This window comes from Typopeltis vanoorti, chromosome 1, assembly GCF_054136105.1.
Source record: "Typopeltis vanoorti isolate ZY-2024b chromosome 1, IOZ_Tvanoo_1.0, whole genome shotgun sequence".
In the NCBI taxonomy this organism is placed as follows: Eukaryota; Metazoa; Arthropoda; class Arachnida; order Uropygi; family Thelyphonidae; genus Typopeltis; species Typopeltis vanoorti.
The window spans coordinates 70,767,921-70,791,017 of record NC_143549.1 but is presented as its reverse complement, the minus strand read 5'-3'; the positions used below and the strand labels follow the sequence as shown (position 1 = coordinate 70,791,017).

The window sequence follows — 23,097 nt, the reverse complement described above, 5'->3', positions numbered from 1 at the left end:
GTATTATGAGAGCTCTACTCTAATCATCGGGAATTCATCCCTATGTCCAGGCTTTCTGAACTATGCAGTGCAGCCACTGTAAGACTTTTATACCACCATACTTCAGCATTTCTTGTCAAATATCATCTACTCCTCTTGCCTTTCCACATTTTAAGCCTTTGATGGCTTTTTCTACTTCAAGTATGGATATGTATTCCTTACTGCATGCCCGGTCAGTGTTTTTTACCGCTGTGCTGTCATCGCTGCTTGTTTCATTTAGCAGTTTTTCAAAGACTCGAAGTTTTTCTTCTGTTTTCATGTCACCTTTATCATCTCTAACTCCTTTTACAGCACTCTTTCCTCCATTCCTAAGCTTCTTCATCAACCTCCCAGAATATTTTGCCACCGTCTTGATATTTATTTTCTATATTCTTGCCAAAGTTCTCTCATGACTTTTGTTTAGCTAGTTTTACAGTGTTTAGCATTCTTGCATTTGTCTCTGTATTCTCTAAGAGCACAAGCTGACTTATTTGCCAGGAACTTTTGATATGCTTTCTTTTCCTTCACTGCCTCTTTAACTACCTGTGTCCACCATGGAGTTCTAATTTTTCTATCATTGCAGACAACTTCACCACATGCCTCTCTAGCTGAATCAATCAGGGCTTTCTTCAAGGCTTGCTGCTGAATCTCCAAGGTTTGATTCCTGTTCTCAAACTCTTTCATTTTTTTTCAATAATCTTTGTGTATTTTAGTATACAGTTCATATCTGAGAGCTGCTCAACTTTTATTCGCTTTAAAACTTTCTTACATGTTATTCTTTTCAATATGAAATTCAATTTTATCCTGCTCAAGACTAAATAGTGATCACTTCCAATTTCAAATCCTCTGTACACTCTGGTGTCCTGCACCAGGGAGAAAACATCAACAATAACATAGTCAATGAGACTTTTCTTATTCCTTGCCTCTTCTCTCCATGTGAATTTGTACACATTTTTATGTTGGAACATGGTGTTAGTAATAACCAGTCCATGTCCTGAGTAGAAATCCAACAGATATTTGCCATTATTATTAGCTTTGCTCTTTTCTCCAAATTTTCCCAAAATATTTTTGTATGTCTCACAATCATTTCCTACTCTGCTATTTAGATCCCCAACAAGGACCAACTTTTCCTTTTTCATTGTGTCAGTTGCTTTTTCTAAAGCATCAAAAAATCCCTCCACTTCTACCTTAGTAGAACCTTCTGTGGGACCATAGGCACAAATAAGTCTCATTGTCCAGTTCCTCATTCTCATTTTGCCCATATTACTCTACTTGAGACTGACTGCCATTCAAGAAGATTAGCCTCATATTTTGTGTTGAATATTATGGCTGCTCCTTCTTTTCTTTGATTTGTCATTGCCTGAATATAACATTTTTGTATTTATTGCTCAGAAAGATCTCACCAGTTTTTGTCTTTTTTGATTCAGTCATCCTTATTATGTCCATCTGGTACTTATTTAATTCCTCAGCTAGCTCCATTTCTTTGCCATTCAGGCTTCTTATGTTGATAGAACCGATCTTTAACTCTGGTGATGTTGAGTTGGGGTGTGTTTTCAGATTTGTTCCAGTAGCTGACTTTTCGCTGTTCGCCCTGGTTCCATGGCAAAAACAACAGGGATCTTGTTTAACTGGGCGATGCCCCAGCCAGCATGAAATTTTGTCATGTTGTACCATCATTTTTTATGTATCGAGGCTCTCCAGGTTCGATTTCTCATCACTATTAATTAAAAAATGTCTTAAATTATTTTTCCATTCTTGCTCATTATTTAGCCATGTCAATTCATAATATTAATTAGCCAGGCGGTCAGTAAAACCAGCCAGATGGTTTGCCGATTAAAAAGGTCCTGGGGAGAACATAGTCAATTATTTTATTTCTGTTGGAGGGTCTCTTGTTTCTGAAACAGTTGCAAGCCAAGTACCCATATTTATTGCAATTAAAGCATTTGGGAGGCTCCCTTAATTTTTTACCTAATTATTCCTCTCTAATTGAGGACGAGATAATTCGGAGGTCTTTGCTATCATTGCCGCCAGCTGCTTCATAACAGCATCAAGATGTTCCATCATAGACTGTAGCCATTCTACTTCCTGCCTTATTATAGTGCGTACTTCCTCCATGTTAGTTTAGCCGTACTTCTTTTGGGATGTTTGTTTTATTGTCAGTTGCTTGATTGATGTTGATTGATCTTTCTCCCTCCCTTTCATTTTGATCCTCATCAGTCTTTCCCTTGCTTGTGCTTGAGCCCTTTTTACTCTTGCTTTCACAAGAGGAATCATTAGCCTTTTTGATGACATTTAATGTGGCTGCTAGCAGAAGCAGGACATGTCTCCAACTTTTTTTTTCATTCACAGTGAGGAAACATTTCTCAAGATTTGATTTTCTTTTTATAGGCGGTCTCTTTCAGTTCTTCTTTGACCCCTAACCTAAATTGATGAAACGCTGCCCAGTCGAGGTGAGGTTTATCCTCAATTGTCAGTAACTTATTATAATACTCAAGTCACATTCTCCTTTTTCTCCTGAGCACATCTGTAATTTTCAGAGATTTGGGTCTAGACTCTTTACTCTCGAGAACTGGGAAATCAAGGTTGTTTGTGGGCTATTTTAGCCTACTCTGATAGCCACATTCACAGAATACAAAATACCATATATAGGTTTTGAAATGGAAAGTGATAACTTGGTTTTAAGTGGAATTAAATTCTTTCGTGATCAATTTCCTGATATGTACAAACTGGCTACACCTGCAGTGGGTGACAGATTTCTGATTATCTGTTCCCTGAAACGAGTGCTACACCAAATCTGCCTTTGACAACATTGCATCACCTACAAGAACATTGGTATTTGCTTCCACTGTGTTCAGAAAGCTTCATGAAGGTGGTCTGTGTGGCAACTTTGCCACTGGAGAGAACATTTGAAATTGTCCAGGGTCTACATCAGTTGGACTCAAGACCACTAGGCATCGGTATTATAGACGAGTCCTGATTTGCTCTACAAATCAGCACCAGACATGCTTGGTGCTGATTTACACCAAGCACTTGCACATTATCCTTCTAACATCTATAAAAGGGATGCTTATGGTGGAGATAGTAATGGTTTCAGGATGCATCTTGTTGGGGATTATGTCAAGCTGTATGTGCTTTCTGGTAGAACCATGAATGGTGAACTATAGATGAAGAGACTATCATGCATATGGACTGGTCAGTCAGGTCTCTTGACCTTTATCTTATTAAACATGCCAGGGATGCTGTAGGTAGATATGTTATTGCTCTTTTTGCTCATCCTCAAAAAAAACTTTGAAGGACTTAGGCAGAGCTTTGTAGGAACAATAGTTATCCAGTTGAGCTCCTAGAGACCATTATAACCAGTATGAAACATTGTGAATGCTATTTGCTAAGAGGGATGATGACATTTCTTATTGGGGCTTTTTGACCATTGTCCTCATGTTCCGATTTGTTACTGAATTTGAACTGAACTATTTACAATTTTTGTGGGTGTTTCTTTCACATCTTATATCATACTACTTTTCATTTCACTGATCTGCATAAAAATTCATCATACTGTTTGAATTATTTTTCTTTTTCCCTTAATTTATGGAAACCTGTGTAGTTACCCTCAACTTTTAATTCCTAGCCTGCTAAAACAATACAGTTGTGATCATTGTTGCCATAATTTTTTCTTTGAACTGTATAAATTGGTAAATGTCATTTCTCATCATGCATATCAAGGATTTAGGCCTAGCATGGCCTGTTCTGGCCTTAGAGGTCATTGTTGAATAGTTTGAGGACATCCTGATTTTCTTTTTCCTAATGGCTTGTACTTTAAGGCTTGTTTTGGTAATCTTTGTTTTCATTCTTTAAACATGTTCCATCCATTTATGTGTATATTTTTTAATTTTTTCTATTATTGGTCCTTGGTTTAATTCTTTCATAATTTCTTCGTTTCTTTTGTGATCAAATAGGGTATACTTTGTAGTTTTTCTCATAAACTTCATTTCTGCTGTTATTAATCTTTGTTTGTCTTTTTGTTTTATTGTCCAGGTTTTGCTTCCATACATTAAGGCTGGTAGGGCTAATGTATTGTATACTTTTAGTCTGGTTTGTTTTTGAACTAGGTTTGGTTTATATATATAGAGTAAATTACACCTGTTATTTTTAAATATTTTGCAAATTTTATGTTTATATCTTTTTCATTTTCATATGTGATCATACATCCTAGGTAGTTAAATGAATTCACCTGTTCTAAGATCTTGTTATCTATTACTATTTTAGTTCTTGCTGGATCTTGTCTTTTAAAGGCCATAGTTTTTGATTTTTCTGTTGATATTATCATACTATAATCTTTGGCTATCTCATTTAGATCTAAAATAGCTTTCTATAAGTTATCTTCAGAATTTGTAATTGGTCGTCGGCAAAAAGGAGAGTGTTTAAGTTCACTGTAGGAGAAAGTTTAATTCCTCGATGTAAATTTTTATTCCATTTTATTATTTCATTTAAGTAAATATTAGAAATAGTAGCTGAGAGGGGACATCCCTGTTGGACCCCTTGGTTTATCTCTCTCGTATATGATAGCTCGTGATTTAATTTTGTTTGTATATGATTATTTTCATATATACTTGTGGTAGCTTTTAGGATATTATTTTATGTCTTTATTTTAATATGTTAAATAATGTTTCTTTTAACTTTGTCAAATGCTTTTTCAAAGTCAATAAATGAAATGTATTTCTAAATTGTATTCTCTTCTGTTCTCTATTATGAATTTTAGGCAAAAGACTGAGTCTATACATGATCGTCCTTTTCTAAATCCATTCTGTACTTCTAAAATAAAGTTTTCCCAATATTTCATTAGTTTGCTATTTAAGATTCTGCTATATATTTTGTAACAGGAATTTAGTATACTGATAACTCTATAGTTTTTAGAGTCATCTCTATTACCTTTTTTAAAGATAAGAATCACAATTGCTTTTTTCTATTCTATCTATTGGGGGATACCAGTTGGCTAAATTTTATTTAAAAATGAGTCTTTCTTTGAATCTTGTTCCTGCGTATTTATATAGTTCTGAACCTAGCTTATCTTCTCCAGGTGATTTTCTGTTTCTTGTTTCTTTCAGGCTGATTTCTAATTCTTTAGTTATTTCTCGTTAATTGTTTGCCAGTTGTCTTTTTAAAATATTTCTGTCCACAATTCTGTGTAGTAATTTAGAAATTCTTCTAATTTCAATTCAGTGTTTAATTTTATGTTTTCGTTGGTATCTGCATTTAAGTGTTTCAAAATCTTGTATACATTGGGTCTTATTTTATGTCATTTTCTAAATTAGAAACAAATTTGTTCCATGATTCTCAGTCTTTTTCTGACTTCTCTTTTAGCTAGGCTCTTATTCTTTTATATTCTATTTCATCTTCTAATCTTTTACTGCTTAACCATTTGTGATAGGCTTCTTTTTGATTATTTCTTTGATTGTGTCATCCCAGATCTTCAGTTTTTTTCCTTTTATTGAATTTTTTGGTCTTTCTTAAGCTTTCATTTGTTACTGCATTTAGTATTGTTTTTATATTAAGCCTTTCTCTTTCTCCATTTCATCTAGGTATTGGTTAATTCTTTGTTCATATAGCCATTGTACATTTATGTCATTTAATAGTCTAGTTTTATAAACAAATGTTTCAAATTTTCTTTCTGTTCTTACTTTAACATGTCTTCATTCACTACTTCAGGCAATTACTTAAAATTATAATAATGGAATTAACTACTTAAATATTATTTATTAGTAGCATTTTCGCCTGAGTATCGCAGGCATCTTCATTACATGTAACTGGCAATTTCAAAGGGCACCACTTGGTAGCTCATGTAAGATAACTAAAAAAAAAGTTAAGTTTCCTAACTTAGTTAAAAAAAATTGTTTTTTTAAATACTTTTTTAAAATAATTGAATGACTAGAAACAGAGAAAAATGGGAGTTTATTAGCACAACTAGTTCCAGCTTGTATCAGCCTTCTTCAGGGCTCACATACATAGAGGGGAAATAACTGTAAACATCATGGAAAGTTACTGTATATATTTCAACGTTGAAGTCTGTGCATTCAAAACTGTTCTCTTGTTGGGTGGATGCATGTGTTTAGCAACTCGCGAATGCCAGTATTTGATCGTAGGACAATGACATTCTGAAAGGTTGCAACTCGGGTTGTTGAGATGTAGGGGGGTTGAGAATGATTTCTTTTGATTCTATTATCTTCCTTTCTAAATCATCGTGGCAATGGAAAATGTTATTAGACTTGTCCCATAGGACTGTATGGCTAAGGTTTGATTCATTAGAATCAGCCGAGAACAGAACATGACTAGACGAACCACTGGCTCATGTTCTCTTGTGACTGATGTCTTTTATGTTCTTCAATACGTAACTTGATCGATTTCTCTGTTTGGCCAAAGTAAGGTATATATCACATTTGCACCGAATCTTTGTCAATAGTTTTTTGAGAATAACCATTTAGTTGAAAAAGTAGAACTGAGAAAATTGTTCTTTATTAAGTTCTCTCTCATCATCAAGAAGAGAGCAAGCACGATGTCCTAGTGTAGAAATGATTCCAAACTTTTGAGAAGGATAATGATGGGATTGACTGTGGAGATCTGTTGGTGTGGGTAGCGTTTCTGTAAGTAGAAATTTTTAATTTCCCTGAGGAATGTGTCAGTTTGATGTCCAAGAAAGGAAGAGAACCATTAGCTTCAAACTCGGCCGTAATTTTTATGTTCAGATGTTGATTATTTAGATGTTCTAGGAAGTTCAGGAGAGATTCACGGCTATGGCTCCAAATCAGGAAAATGTCGTCAATATCTTTTCCAAATTGTTGGTTTTAAAGGATAAGAAGAGATGGCTTTAACTTCTAAATCGATGTTTCCAAGTACAGGTGACAGATTACCCATTGCAAGACCATAATTTTGTTTGTAGATGGTATCCTGAAACTTCTTTTAATATGTGTATATGTATTCGTGAGCTTCGACTCGCTTGTTATAATATATTTTAAAAATAGATTTAATGACTTTAAGCCGAGATAAAATATTAAGTTTTAATGAGAACGATACTAGTTTCAGCTTTTTACAGCCTTCATCAGGTATCAACTAAAGGTAGAAAATAATAAAAATTGAAGTTTCTAAAAAAACTGAGAATCACAGGTAAAAATGCAATACATAATTGACATAGAACAGCTTGAAAAAATATGTTTTTATATCCAACTTGCCATTGTTTATTGCATGCGTGCTTGTAGGCTCTCGTGAATGCCAGTATTGAACAACTGCAGTATGGCTATCAGGGATGTTGTAACTCAAATTGTTGTTTAAGAGTTCAGGATTAAGGAGGGTTCCCCTGGATTCCACAATTTTCCTTTCAAACTCATCACTGCAGCGAAAAATGTTTTCTCATCTATCCCAGCAAACTGAGTGACTTTGGAGATCATCATGAGGATTGTTTGAGAAAAGAACATGACTGGATAACACAGTTGCATGTGATCTTTTATAGGAGATATCTCTCTTATGTTCCTCTATACGTAGTTCAATAGATTCCTTAGTCTGTCCAAAATAAGGAATATTACAATCGCACCATAATTTATATACACCTGGATATTTTAGGTTGTGATGAATAGGCTTCGGATGGCTTATAAGAGAACGGATTTTAGGAAGAGTAGTGAAAAACGTCCTGATGTATTTTTTTAAGGACTTTAGCCAATTTATTGGAGACTGAACTAATGTATGGGATGGAGATGCTACCTTTAAAAATAGTAGTTTCTGTAGTGCACTGCCTAGGAGGATCCAGAAGAAATTTCTTAATTGTTTTTTCAGAATATCCATTTTCTTTAAAAAATAAGAGAAAGGTGATTAATTTCTTTTTGGAGTTCATCTGGTTCATTTAAAAGAGTGTGCTCTGTGTCTTAAGGTAGAAATAGTTCTGAGCTTTTTGTGGTGGAAAATGATGAGATTGACAGTGCAGATATCTAGTATGAGTGGGTTTTCTGTATATAGAGAATTTAAATATCAGAGCATTGTGTAAGAAAACACAATGAAGACCAAACACTCCAGAAGAACTTAATATAATGATAGAAGACCTATATTATGAAAGCAGAAAAGTTTGTCTAAAAATAAACAGAAAAAACTAAAATCATGTTTAATCATACACACACACACTAAAAATAATATTAAATATTTAATTTAATATAAATTAGATAAACCTTGATATAAAAATTAATAAACTTTAACACACCTAAGATATGCAGAGGATATAATTTTTGCAAACACTCCAGAAGACCTATATCATGAAAGCAGAAAAGTCTGTCTAAAAATAAACAGAAAAAACTAAAATCATGTTTAATCATTTTGTAAAACCAAAAAACATAATAGAAAACAATTTCTTGGAAAGAGTCTCTTCATATACATACTTAAGTCATCTCATTGATCTGAATTGCAGATTCCAAAAGGAAATAGAGTTAGACTTGCCTGGGGTGCATTCAGAAAACTGAAAAGCATTTTTCAAAACAATGGATGTCCCACTCTGTTTAAAAAGGAAGACATATAACCAGTGTATACTTCCAGTCATCACATGATTATGAAACTTGGTTGCTTACAAAAGCACTGGCAAATAAACTAACAACTCAAAGAAAAATGGAGAGGTTGATGCTAGGCATCACATTAAAAGATAAGAAGCCAGACTCGCAGAGTCTGGCTTCTTATCCAGGGGTTTTGCTTCACTTACATCATTCTTCACCATAAGCGACTAAAATGGAAATGGGCCAGACATCTATCCAAAAGAGAAGATGAGCGATGGATCACCATACTAACTGGATCCAAACAGAAGGGAAACAAGGCCGAGGACATCCTAAAAGACAGTGCCGTGACAAACTGTCAAATTTTGTTAGTCAACCATTGCCAAGAACAGAGAAATGTGGAAAGAACTGGAAGAGGCCTTTGTCTATATATATATGTGTGCGTGCGTGCGTGCATGTATGTATGTGTGCACACAATTAAAGTTAGGATAAATTAGCAGATTTAAAAAGTACTATCTCCTACAAAGGGGATGGACGTAGACCATCGGGTCTGTTTAAGTCGGGAGAGTGAAGTAAAGTTTCATGTTTCTTTATAAAGCAGACTTTTTTTTTTGTGAAGGACTCTTTCGCTTGTCATGTTCTTCTGTCTTATTCCAGTGAACTCTGTCTAGTGTTGATGGCATGCTCTGCAAGTCCAGACTGTTCAGTTCAAGATATTGAATATACAACTTATTCTTATATCTGAATAAAAGCAACAGATCTTCCTGTTTGTCCGAAATAAGATAACCCACAAGAGCAAGGAATTTGGTAGACACCTGGATGACTTAAATGTGGAAGCTTGTCCTTTGGAGAAGTGAGAAAGATGATTTTTTTTTTTTGATGGGTCGAAAGGCAACAAAAATACTTAGTGGTTTTAAAACTTTTGCTATGCATTCACTAATGCCTTGAACATAAGGGATAGGAATAAGTGTTATTTCTTCTGTATTAGAAGAGAAAGATATATCAAAACTATTTAAAGCTCTTTTGATGAAAGAATTCTTCTATCCATTAGATAGAAAAGAGGAAATAATATATTGCAATTCTTTCTGTAATAGTTCCTGCCTTTTAAACTGGGATGATGAGATTCAGCATGGATATAATGGCCTCTGAGTCTTTTTCCTATATACTGAGAAATGTAGGTCACCAACAAAATCGTTACCATCTGGTTGGCAAAGAATTAAAAGATATAAAAAGGCTAACTGCTTATTTACTTCTAGGGTGAACTGGATCCTTTGATGAAGTGCATTTAATTTAGAGAGAAGCTGTTGTATTCATAAGAGCCATTCCAAATAGCAAAAATGTCATCTATATATCTGAACCAATGAGTAGTTCTAAGTGAAATGTTGTCAAAAAATGTGTTCAGGCAATGTATTCTAATCGCTCTCCATGCAAAGAACCTGCTCCTTGCCCAGAACTTTATGCAGTCAATAGGAATGTCCTCTTGTTCTGTCTCATCTCCCATTCTATGAAAAAATTCTTTCACATTAACCTAGTAACTTGCCAACTAATCTGTCATCTCTTATAATATTCTGCAAATTGTATTCCCTCTGTCTAGTCTTCATATCCCACAATCCAAAGATCAGTTACCCTCTTATTTCAAAAATTCTGGATGTTTTCTAATCCCCCCCCCCCCCCCAATGAAAACTAAATCTCATCTCCTCTATGAAAATTTCCCCACCAAATGTTTCAATACCATTCTTGCCTACCAAATTTCAGAACCTTACACTTTGCAACATAGAATTGTTTTCGCTTGCTTGCTTGTACAATCTATTCAAATTATCCTATAATGGCATAACATCTATTTGACTCATCATTGTTCTTGTTAATTTTGTATCATTTGAGTATAGTTGCAGAAATCCAGTTAAACATGACCTGATATCATTAAAAGCTCCAGAACAGATCTCTGACACAACTAGTGGCTTTCAGGATACTGTGTCCTTTCTCCATACAACTTGTTAGATAACTGACAGCTAATTGCCTATCCAGCTCTACTCTAATATCGGATCTTGTCTGTTTCTGTGTAGTTACCAATCTCTCCATCAAAAGCCTTTGCAAAATCTAATATACTACTATATATGCATCTCCAGTGGAATTTTATGTTTTACATATTCATAAAACATGGCCTCCCTTTAACTAACTTATGCTGACCATCATAGAATATTCCTTATCAATCCACTTTCATATCCTAGTTCTTGCCATCCTCTTTAGCACCTTAACCACAACTCTAGATACAGATTGACTATAATTTGTAGCTTATTACTACCTGAAATGGAACAATTTTTATCTTCCTTACATCTTAAACTCTTCTTCCTAACTCCCTGGGATTCCCTTAAGATGTGATGTGTCATAATCATATTGCCTTATTAGCATCCAGCTTAACTCCTTATACTTCTTGCTCACCCACCAATATGTCATCTCCCATTTTCACAACACTCGAGCTTATTTCACACTGAAGATGAAACACCCTGATGAAATGATCACTGAACTCTTTCCTATAGGCTGAGAAGGTGAGTGCATTTTGTTCAGATACCTCAACTAGTGTATCCCCAAAAAATTATAAAGAACAGTTTGTTTCTAATTCAACAGTGAAATTAATTTAAGGATGAATGTTATTGAGGTAGGTGACAAAATCTAATGACAGATGATAAAAATATCATGAGCGTATCTTTGAAATTTTTGATTTGTTGTTGATGGGGAGGGGGATATTTTTTCAAACTACTCCATGAATAGGTCAGCTAACAATGGAGAGAGGAGCCCATTGCAGGTCTTTTTTTGTTCAAAATAATCTTGAAATATGAACAGTGCACTATTGCATTGTTTAAAGAGATTCATTGTGCCTGGGGAAGATGTCTTATTGTATCATAACTTCCTTGAAACATTGAAAAGATTTACTATGTACTGATAATTGCAGGGCTGGACAATTTCTGTGAGGTGTGGTGTTCTTTACATAAAAAGATGTTTGCCTGGTGTAAGGTTTTAGTAGGTTTTCTAAATATTTTGATAGCAAAGAAGTTGGAGAATAAGAATACATAGAATATATTCTTGTTATCTATATGGATCACATATAAAGGAAAGTGGTATTAAAGCTGATATCAAAATTAAAAAAAAAAAAAAAAATCAGCTAACGCCTTTTTATTCCCGTATATACGGGAGTAGGCGAGGCCATTTAGCCCTATCTAACTTTTGGAGACTGAGTGGGCAGTTCAATCTCCACTGGTACCCAATCAGAGACAGATGGCCCAAGGCTATCACTAATTAAGCGGTACGCAGTGAAGAGAGACGGCTCAAATGTGCCGCCATCTCGTGGTCTCTAACCCTAACACAATATATTTAATGTCTGAAATAATGTGGGTTCTACGGTCGATTTTCTTGAGTTTACAGGACGAAAAACCCGAGTTTCCGGGAGGAAAAACCTGCTTGCCCGTGCCAGAGATCGACTAACTCGGGAACCGGTCGAAAAAAGGCTTAGAAAAATTTCCTCTAGTCGCCGACTAGATTCGAAACCAAGACTTCCTTCGTGCGGCCTAGCGCGGTGGTGTGCAAACGCCACATCCACTGAGCTACACAGGCTCTAATATCAAAATTGGCGATGTTAATCTTAGCTCTTTACTTTATGCACAAGTTATACTGTTGAATAAATGCAGTACAAGTCGGCAAGATTCTCTGACTAAATTGAATAGTTGTAATAAATTTTATGAATAAAAAGACAATGAAAATAAGTAGAAACATTAAAAACATCAATAGTATCATGAATGGAAAACTTGTAAAACATTTAATCTCTCTAGACACAATTTTTAGTTAATATGTCAAATTAAATATGGAAATGGATAACAAAATTAGTAAAGCTGATATGATAGGAAATAAGCTGAATAATTTATGTGGAGTAAGAAAGAAATTAGATAAGATTGTTGATTGGATGTTATTAATGGTATAACATTTTCATATAGTACTATCATATCCTGTGTACCTCCTGGAGGATAAATATCAGGAATTTTATGAGAATGCATTCTTACTCAGTAGAATACGTAGGGGAAAAAATCACATTTTAGAAAATGCAACTATGTAAAGTTGGATCATGATCTGATGCAAGATTTCCATAAGACTGACAACTTATCCAAAAAAAAAAAGACATACTGAACTGGTCTGAAGAAACAAATGTCTTGAATCTAGACACGCTGGTTCTTAGAATATATAAAGTCCCTAAATACCTAGTAATATATGTTGACTATATTTTTACCATCTGGCTTGGTACTGTTATCCAATTAGAAGATTTTGTTACTTACCTCAACATTCATCCTCAAACTAATTTCACTGTTGAATTAGGAACAAACAAGTCTTTACTATTTTTGCGTGTACTTCATGAGATATCAAAACAAACTCGTCTTCTTGGTCTATAGGAAACTGACAAATGTAGGATGTTATCTACATGCCACATTTCATCACCATCCAGTGCAAAAAATAGGCTCTACAGAATTTCCACCAACATAAATAAAAGGAACCAAGGACTATAGTATCTTAGGTCAGTCCTCTAAAAAAATGGCTACAACTGAACAATAATCAAAAAAAGTTCTACTTTAACCTCCAAAACAATCAGATGAAGAAGAAAATCAAGACTTTGAAGGAGCAGTGATTCTCCCATATAAACAATCAATCACAGATAAAATAGCAAGGTTTCTTTACCAACCAAACGTGAAGTTTGTCTTCTGCCCTTATCTAATTTCTTTCCAGGTGATTACCTCATGATCACCCTAGTGAAGATGCAAAAATGGAAAAAAATATGACATCCCATTCATTCACTAAACAGAAACAAGATCTCTAATCACCTGAGACCTCCTAAACTTCCACATTAAAAAAAAAAAAAAAAAAAAAAAAAAAAACAGTGATCTACAAGATCAGTTGTGGTTTACACTATGCACGACAGATAGGTAGATGTGAAGAAGTATGCTGATTAGAACACTTCAAAGATGTTGAACAAAAGAAAACAAATCAAGGCTGCCAACACATGCAACAGAAACTAAACATCAAGAGGTGTGGCAACAAACTCATATCTCCACATAGATTTTTTTAAGAATCTGCCGAAATGAAACATCCTCTACAGCGGGGTTTCTCAAATTTTTTCTACGACGGAACACTTCACAAATCCTGAAATTTTCACAGTACACCTTGATTATTTTGTAATATATTAATTAATAAATAATTGGTAATTTAGTTGCTTTTTATTAATTGGTTATTAGTTAATAATTGATTAATTAAACCATTAAATTAATTTGTGCTGATTTTCATTGACATATTTTATTCTGATCAACAAAAATTTATAAGCAGTACTTACGAGGGAATGCAGGCTTTTTCTCCTGTGTGCTGGTTTTGTAGGGTAGGTAAATATAAATAAAATGAGTAAATCTAAGAGTTAAGAAAAAACAAACATTGATTGTTAAATGTTAATTATTAAAAACAAAACACATAAAATAGTAAAATAAACTAAGGTATTTATTCATGTATAGTTCAAATTAAGTTCTTAATGACTCTGATGTTTTTGGATCTTTGAATTACAAATTCTTTTGATATCAGGTACAATATTAGAAAGTTGAATTCTCATATTTGTAGCGTCGAGTCTGTTCCTGGACTTTGATTTGGTTGCAGCACAATATGAAAATCCTGCCTAGCATATTTATGTCACAAAAGGAAGTAAAACAAGAATAGCTAGTTCTGACACACTGGGGCTCTCCTGTTAAATCTTTCCAGAAATCATTTATTGGCAGTTCCTTGTATTTTTGTTTTAAATCAGTCACTAATTAAGTCGATTAGATTTTCATAATCACTTGCACTGAATCTTTGTTATATTCCCATGCTTTCTTAACTATTTGTCGTAAAGTGAAGATCTGATCCTGACGGCCACTATTTGGACTGAATCCAGCTTGTTCTTCACCAAGCTTTTCTTCTGCAATTCTTCTCAACCATTTCTCAAGTATACTTGCATAAATCTTACCAGGAACACTCAGTAGGGAAATACCTTTTGTAATTCATATTCAGTTTTATTTCCCTTTTTATGTGGTTACTATTAGAGCTCTACTCCAATCATCGGGAATTCGTCCCTCTATTAAGGCTTTCTGAACTATGAAGTGCAGCCACTAAGACTTATACCACCATACTTCAGCATTTCTGGTCGAATATCATCTACTCCTGCTGCCTTTCCACATTTCAAGCCTTTCATGGCTTTTTCTACTTCAACTATGGATATATATTCCTGACTGCATGTCTGGGTAGTGTTTTTTACCACTGTGCTATCATCACTGCTTGTTTCATTTAGCAGTTTTTCAAAGTAATTACTCCATACTTCAAGGATATCTTTTTTTTCTCTTGTTTTCATGTCACCTTTATCATCTCTAACTCCTTTTACAGCACTCTTTCCTCCATTTCTAAGCTTCTTCAACAACCTCCAGAATATCTTACCACCTTCTTGATAATTATTTTCTATGTTCTTGCCAAAGTCCTCCCATGACTTTTGTTTAGCTAGTTTTACGGTGTTTCACTTTCTTACATTTGTCTCTGTATTCTCTAAGAGCACAAGCTGATTTATTTGCCAGGAACTTTTGATATGCTTTCCTCTTTTCCTTCCTGTGTCCACCATGGAGTATTAATTTTTCTATCCTTGCAGACAACCTCACCACATGCCTCTCTGGATGAGTCAATCAGGGTTTTCTTCAAGGCTTGCCACTCCAAGGTTTGGTTCCTGTTCTCAAACTCTTTCTTCAATAATCTTTGTGTATTTTAGTCTACAGTTCTCATCTGAGAGCTGTTCAACTTTTATTTGCTTTAAAACTTTCTTACATGTTATTCTTTTCATATAAAATTCAGTTTCATCCTGCTCAAAACTAAATAGTGATTGCTTCCAATTTCAAATCCTCTGTACACTCTGGTGTCCTGCACCAGGGAGAAAACATCGCTATCAATAATAACATAGTCAATGAGACTTTTCTTATTCCTTGCCTCTTCTCTCCATGTGAATTTGTGCACATTTTTATGTTGGAACATGGTGTTAGTAATTGCCATTATTATTAGCTTTGCTCTTTTCTCCAAATTTTCCTAAAATATTTTTGTATGTCTGACAATCATTTCCTACTCTGCTATTTAGATCCCCAACAAGGGCCAACTTTCCTTTTTCATTGTGTCAGTTGCTTTTTCCTAAAGCATCAAATAATTCCTCCACTTCTACCTTAATAGAACCTTCTGTGGGACCATAAGCACAAATAAGTCTCATTGTCCAGTTCCCCATTCTCATATTTGCCCACATCACTCTACTTGACTGACTGCCATTCAAGAAGATTAGCCTCATATTTTGTGTTGAATACTATGGCTACTCCTTTTCCTTGATTGTCATTGCCTGAATATAACATTTTTGTATTTATTGTTCAGAAAGATCTCGCCAGTTTTTGTCTTTTTTTGTTTCAGTAACCCCCCTATTATGTCGAACTGGTACTTATCTAATTCTTCAGCTAGCTCCATTTCTTTGCCATTCAGGCTTCTAATGTTGATAGTACCGATCTTTTACTCTGGTGATGTTGAGTTGGGGTGTGATTTCAGATTTGTTCCAGTATCTGACCTTTTGCTGTTCGCCTGGTTCCCTGGCGAAAACAACGGGGACCTTGTTTAACCGTGCGACGCTCCAGCCAGCATGAAATTTTGTCATGTCGTACCATCATTTTGTATATCGGTTTAAGCCAATAAGAATACAATTTGGTCGGCTAAATCCCAAATTGCCAGCCCATCCTCGTTCAGTATCCAGGTAGATACCCAACAGGGTGCACCACGAAAAGGTGAGGATTGGACATTAGTTCAGAAGCCCTGGTCGGTTCTCTGCATTCCTTTAATGGCTATATGAAGGTCTCCTCTCAGTTCAGTTCACATTCCCTGAAATAATCAGATCTAAGACTAGATCCTCATTTTCTCTCTATTATATATCAGAGTAGTCGTCTCCCAAGAACCCAACTTCGTTTTTCCTATTATCAGGCGCTGTCTCCATTCCAGTTTTTAATTAAAATTACACATAATCACACTTTGTTCAGTAACCCACATTGCTTATGCATTTCCTCATCACTATCCTTGACATTCCCTGGACTGTAGTAGCATCAAAGTATCTTCCTTTCCACCTAACATATTGCCTCAAAACTACTACCACTCTTTCTCCTTTTCATCCCATTGCAGACATAATTATCCTATTACAACAGCACTCTTCCTCCCTTGTCCTTTCTATCCATCTAAAAAATACTGTCTTTCCATTTCTATTCCCCATCACGATATATTTTCACAAATAACCATATTTCACTTATTCCAGCATCTATGGTCAAATCTTAACCAATGAAACTTCTTTCTTTTAAGGTTACACAGTGGTCAGCATGCATAGTGAAGAATTTATAGAGACAAAAACAGTTCCTCGTCACCATTCTCCACATTCCCTGGGCTGTAGTAGCATCAGTCTTTTCACCTGACATATTGCCTCAAAACTGCTGTTGCTATTTCTCCATTTCATCCTAATGCAGACATAATTACCTTATTGCAACAGCACTCCTCCTCTCTTGTCCTTTCTTCAGCACCTGCTTCAGTGAGCAGGCCCTGAACAAAGAACATGGAATTATTAGCCAAACATTCATAAAAAAAAAAAAAAAAAAAAAAAAAAAAAAAAAAAAAGCAGTTTGAAAGGTCCTCCATAAAAATACCATTAAAAGCAAAAAAAGATTACAAGAATGCCATGCCATACATTAGGGACATATCGGAAAAAAATGCTACATAAATACAATAATAAAACAACCTTCAAGCCTCCTGCTAAATTAGGAAATTTATTCAGCTCATCCAAAGATCTCTTCCATATCTTGCTCACCCAGGGGTTTACAAAATTCAGTGCACCTGCAACCTACCTTACATAGAGGAAGCAGGGCACACCATCCCAATAAGAAAATAAGAAAAGATGAACATAAACACCACATTAAATTCCTCCACTATAGTAAAACAGGCCTGTCAGACCTTGCACTTCAAACATGCCATAGAATTAAATGGAAAGGCACCAAATCCCTACAAGCACCAAAACTTGGTTTGAAAGAAAGTTCAAAAAAGCCTGTGAAATGTTGAAACCTCATCCAGATCTAAACAAGAATGATAAGTTAATAATTTCAAGAATCTAGGGGGACCTATCTTTAACCCATATAGCATCCAGAACAACCCCAAACAGAAAACCTTAATATGAGAGGACTTTAGAAATTGTTTAATATAGTTCTGCTATAAAACTTCTTTATTGGTATATTATTATACTGATGTATGAAAAGTTATTTTATTGTGCGCATTAATTTTGTATATACGGTCATACCCCGAAGTTACGCGGTAGGTGGGACCAACAAAAAGCGTGCAAGTCGAATTTGCGTAACTCGGGGTATAATTTTGAATGTAATTTATATATACAAACATACAAAATATTAGTTAATTGGGACCAAAGGTTTACAAAAACACCTATATTTTTTAAGAAATATAATCATAATTGTAGTTTTTCGTACATAATAAAAAAAAAAAGAAAGTTATTTCGATGTCGATGGTTTCATAAAATTTAATAGATTCGTCTGACGGCCCAATGTCTTTTTCTTGTCACGCAAAATTTCTTCATAGCAAGCCAAGGTTTTTTTATTCCTTGCATTGTGGCTACAATTCATTCCTCGTCAGAAGCTATGTCCTCCAAAATCTGTTAATCTTTCTTTTATGATTGTTCTTACTGTGGATTCCTGTAGATCGAACTTCTTTGCTAGCTGTAGAAGAATCGGACTTGCTTCTTTTGGACGACATTATTATTTTTTGTGATAAAATTTTTATCAAAAACATTACGTTAAACAATCGCAAGGTTTGTAGACTATAAAAATCGTGTATGAATGGAGATTGCGCGAAACAATTCAGTGCTTGTTCACAGCATTTTGTGTAGTGTCATGTAGCTTGTGTCCTGTACATAAGTTTTCCTGGTGATGACCTCAACAGAGGTCGAAATGTTGAATATTATTTTCTTAAATTATAAGCAAAGTAATTATTCCAACATGTTTTCGGTCTCCATATCTTTGCTGCTAATCAGTGAAATGATTTCATCTCCTTTTTTGATGCTCCTGGCATTTATAAATAAACACATAAATTCATTTAGGTCTATTACTATTTCTATCCCTGCCACATTTCAGCAGTAATTTCTCCACACCTGCCCATGCTCAGTCACCTTTATCACTGCTTATACCATATCTCCTCAGACTCAACCACTTAATGCTGATCATCCCCATATACACATTTGTACTCCTTCCAGCATTCATTCTCCTGTTTCCCTAACCATCTTGCATTTCTGTTTTCTCACACTGTTACTCTCTCCATAAGCACCTCAGCCTTACCTCGTCCATTCTCCTGATCTTTCATCTCTTGTGCACATCGCTTATATTTCCTTCTAGCGGTAGCCTCTCCAGTTGACTCGGTCAAATCCATTTAAATGCACTTCATTATTACATAATTCCATCCTTCCCTGAAATGCATCTTGCACATTAATGAGGTACACTTCTTTCTCCTTGCACAGCTCTGCCAACATGGCATTTGTGATTTTTGCTCTCCATCTCAACTTGTCATTATCATATCTAGGCACACATCTTTCCTATCATTGATATCTTTCACTCTCCTCAAACCTGATATTCACCTTTTACATGCTCTTTCTATCCACCAAATTATTTCTTCCCATAACTACCCAGTTTCTTTCTCATATACTTCATGTCCAAAGCAACAATCATCCTGTTCATCTTTTTTATTTGAAACAGTAGACCCTATCATTCACCCACCATTTAATGGAATCTTTGTACATCACTACTGTCTAGTCATTCAGACCTTCTTTCTTGTCTTTCCTTCATTTGATCCTTTTTTCACCTTATTTCTCATCTGAATCAGATCGTTTCAAATCTTGCATTCTAGTAGTTATACTCTCATTCCCATTGTCTTGCATTTTGTTCAATTAATTGTAGTTTTTGTTCTTGTGAGACCACCTTGTACAGTGGAAGCTAGAAATGCCTGAAAATTCCATATTTTGGTCTCCAGAGTAGAATTTCTGAATTAGCTGCTCATGGTGCTACTGTATACATTTTTTATTTAAAGATTTTAATTGTTTAAAATGCTTGGTTGGATTGCACAGCTTAAATAACATTTTTTTTTTCCAGCTTCCATATTATATTGATGGAGATGTAAAAATCACCCAGAGTGTAGCAATAATGCGCTATCTTGGAAGGAAACACAAACTAGGTAAATAATTTTACATTAAGACATAATTATTCATATTTAATTATGGAAATGTAAGCAGATAAGGTCTACAAGGTGCTACGCAAAAGTTCAGGGAATTTGGATAGCATGTGCAAACTAATTATAGTCCAGACTGCTTGCTATAAGGGGGAGCAGTACCATTTGTGAATCAATATGCCAACAACAGGAAAATTTGGTCACTTTCCTATTCACCAAGATGAAAGTGTGTCAATTTGATATGATTGAGGAGATCCAAAAATAATCAGTGACTGGATAGTCACACTTGATGACTTCCATAGATGCATGGAATCTTGGAAAATCTGCTGGAGTTGTGTATACAAGCACAAGGGGGACTACGTTGAAGGAGATGATGGAAACTAGGAGTAAGAAGTTTTTTTTTTTCAAACAATTCTGTCCAGTTTGGTGTAGTTTGTTGTGACCAAACCGGACAGAATTGTTCAGACTCTCCTGGTACAGACAGAAGTAGAAAGAGTTCATTCAGCCTCATCATCATCCACATAGATGATGGAAGAGAGATTTTTTTTATGGTGTATGTAGCATGGTGCCCAGTGCTACTGTTATGTTGGATGAAGTTTATGAAAATGAGGTTGACGAGATCTTGCGTAACCTGGATAAGAATTTGTCAATAGGGACAGATGGAATATCAACCTGTTTGCTAAAGGAATGTTCAGCTGGATGACTCCCTGGAGGTCTCAGATAATAATACTTCCTTACTTTGGGTAGCACCTTGTGTGTTCCTGCAAATGTTTTAATTTTTCTTGTCATTTCTATTTTCCTTACTCCTACCCTCAAGGAGTGTATTGGATATTATGGCAATAACACAATTAAGAATTAAAGATGCCAAGAAATTATATTCTTGTTTTAATCCTTTATCCAAGTGTAAGCAAACAAAGTTTATGTGAAGTAACTTCACAACTGGGCAACTCCTATATAGAAGGCTAATGACTTTGCATCGATTTCCTTAATATTATTATTATTACGGGCTACTCCAGGGAGTCCCTAAACTGATCGAGGGAGGCCCTAAACATCATGTCCACACAACTATACGACATTCTCACAGTATCTATCATACCTTTCCTTGAACACGCTCACGGTCATAGCACCCACAACAGACTCTGGCAGCTTATTCCACTCATTTACCACTCTAAAGGGTCAAAGCTGTATAACTGAGAGGAGACCTCCACATAGCCTTTAAAGGAATGCAGAGAACCGACCAGGGCTTCTGACCTAATGTCCAATCCTCACCTTCTCGTGGTGCACCCTGTTGGGTATCTACTTTGATACTGAACGAACGAGGATGGGCTGGCAATTTGGGATTTAGCCGACCAAATTGTATTCTTATTGGTTAAACCAAAATAAAAAATGATGGTTCAACATGACAAAATTTCATGCCGGCTGGGGCGTCGCCCAGTTAAACAAGGCCCCCGTTGTTTTCGCCAGGGAACCAGGGCGAACAGCGAAAAGTCAGCTACTGGAACAAATCTGAAAACAAACCCCAACTCAACATCACCAGAGTAAAAGATCGGTACTATCAACATTAGAAGCCTGAATGGCAAAGAAATGGAGCTAGCTGAAGAATTAGATAAGTACCAGATCGACATAATATGGGTGACTGAAACAAAAAAGACAAACTGGTGAGATCTTTCTGAGCAATAAATACAAAATGTTATATTCAGGCAATGACAATCAAGGAAAAGGAGTAGCCATAGTATTCAACACAAAATACGAGGCTAATCTTCTTGAATGGCAGTCAGTCTCAAGTAGAGTAATGTGGGCAAATATGAGAATGGGGAACTGGACAATGAGACTTATTTGTGCCTATGGTCCCACAGAAGGTTCTACTAAGGTAGAAGTGGAGGAATTTTTTGAGGCTTTAGAAAAAGCAACTGACACAATGAAAAAGGAAAAGTTGGTCCTTGTTGGGGATCTAAATAGTAGAGTAGGAAATGATTGTGAGACATACAAAAATATTTTGGGAAAATTTGGAGAAAAGAGCAAAGCTAATAATAATGGCAAATATCTGTTGGATTTCTGCTCAGGACATGGACTGGTTATTACTAACACCATGTTCCAACATAAAAATGTGCACAAATTCACATGGAGAGAAGAGGCTAGGAATAAGAAAAGTCTCATTGACTATGTTATTGTTGATAGTGATGTTTTCTCCCTGGTACAGGACACCAGAGTGTACAGAGGATTTGAAATTGGAAGTGATCACTATTTAGTCTTGAGCAGGATAAAATTGAATTTCATATTGAAAAGAATAACATGTAAGGAAGTTTTAAAGCGAATAAAAGTTGAGGAGCTCTCAGATGTGAACTGTAGACTAAAATACAGAAATATTATTGAAAAGAAAATGAAAGAGTTTGAGAACAGGAATCAAACCTTGGAGATTCAGTGGCAAACTCTGAAGGAAACATTGATTGATTCTGCCAGAGAGGCATGTGGTGAGGTTGTGTGCAAGGATAAAAAAAATCAGAACTCCCTGGTGGACACAGGAAGTTAAAGAGGCAGTGAAGGAAAAGAAGAAAGCATATCAAAAGTTCCTGGCAAATAAGTCAGCTTTTACTCATACAGAATACAGAGACAAATGTCAGAAAGCTAAACAGTGTGTAAAACTAGCTAAACAAAAGTCATGGGAGGACTTTGGCAAGAATATAGAAAATAAATATCAAGAAGGTGGCAAAATATTCTGGAGGTTGTTGAAGAAGCTTAGGAATGGAGGAAAGAGTGCTGTAAAAGGAATTAGAGATGATAAAGGTGAAATGAAAACAGGAGAAAAAGATATCCTTGAAGTATGGAGTAATTACTTTGAAAAACTGCTAAATGAAACAAGCAGTGATGACAGCACAGTGATAAAAAAAACACTGACCAGGCATGCAGTCAGGAATACATATCCATTATTGAAGTAGAAAAAGCCATCAAAGGCTTGAAATGTGGAAAGGCAGCAGGAGTAGATGATATTCGACCAGAAATGCTGAAGTATGGTGGTATAAGAGTCTTACAGTGGCTGCACTGCATAGTTCAGAAAGCCTGGACAGAGGGACGAATTCCCGATGATTGGAGTAGAGCTCTCATAGTACCCATATATAAAAAGGGAAATAAAACCAAATGTGAGAATTACAGAGGTATTTCTCTACTGAGTGTTCCTGGCAAGATCTATGCAAGTATACTTGAGAAACGGTTGAGAAGAATTGTGGAAGAAAAGCTTGGT

General features: G+C 35.4%; 1 protein-coding gene across 1 annotated transcript in view; it reads left to right on the top strand.

The window, feature by feature from the left end:
* LOC150110078 (glutathione S-transferase Mu 1-like) overlaps nt 1-23,097 on the top strand; it is a 57,468-nt gene that overhangs the window by 8,766 nt on the left and 25,605 nt on the right. Inside the window, exon 3 of the mRNA XM_090397816.1 lies at nt 19,784-19,865. Within this exon, the coding sequence (XP_090253942.1) occupies nt 19,784-19,865 (82 nt within the window). The remainder of the gene's footprint in view (nt 1-19,783; nt 19,866-23,097) is intronic.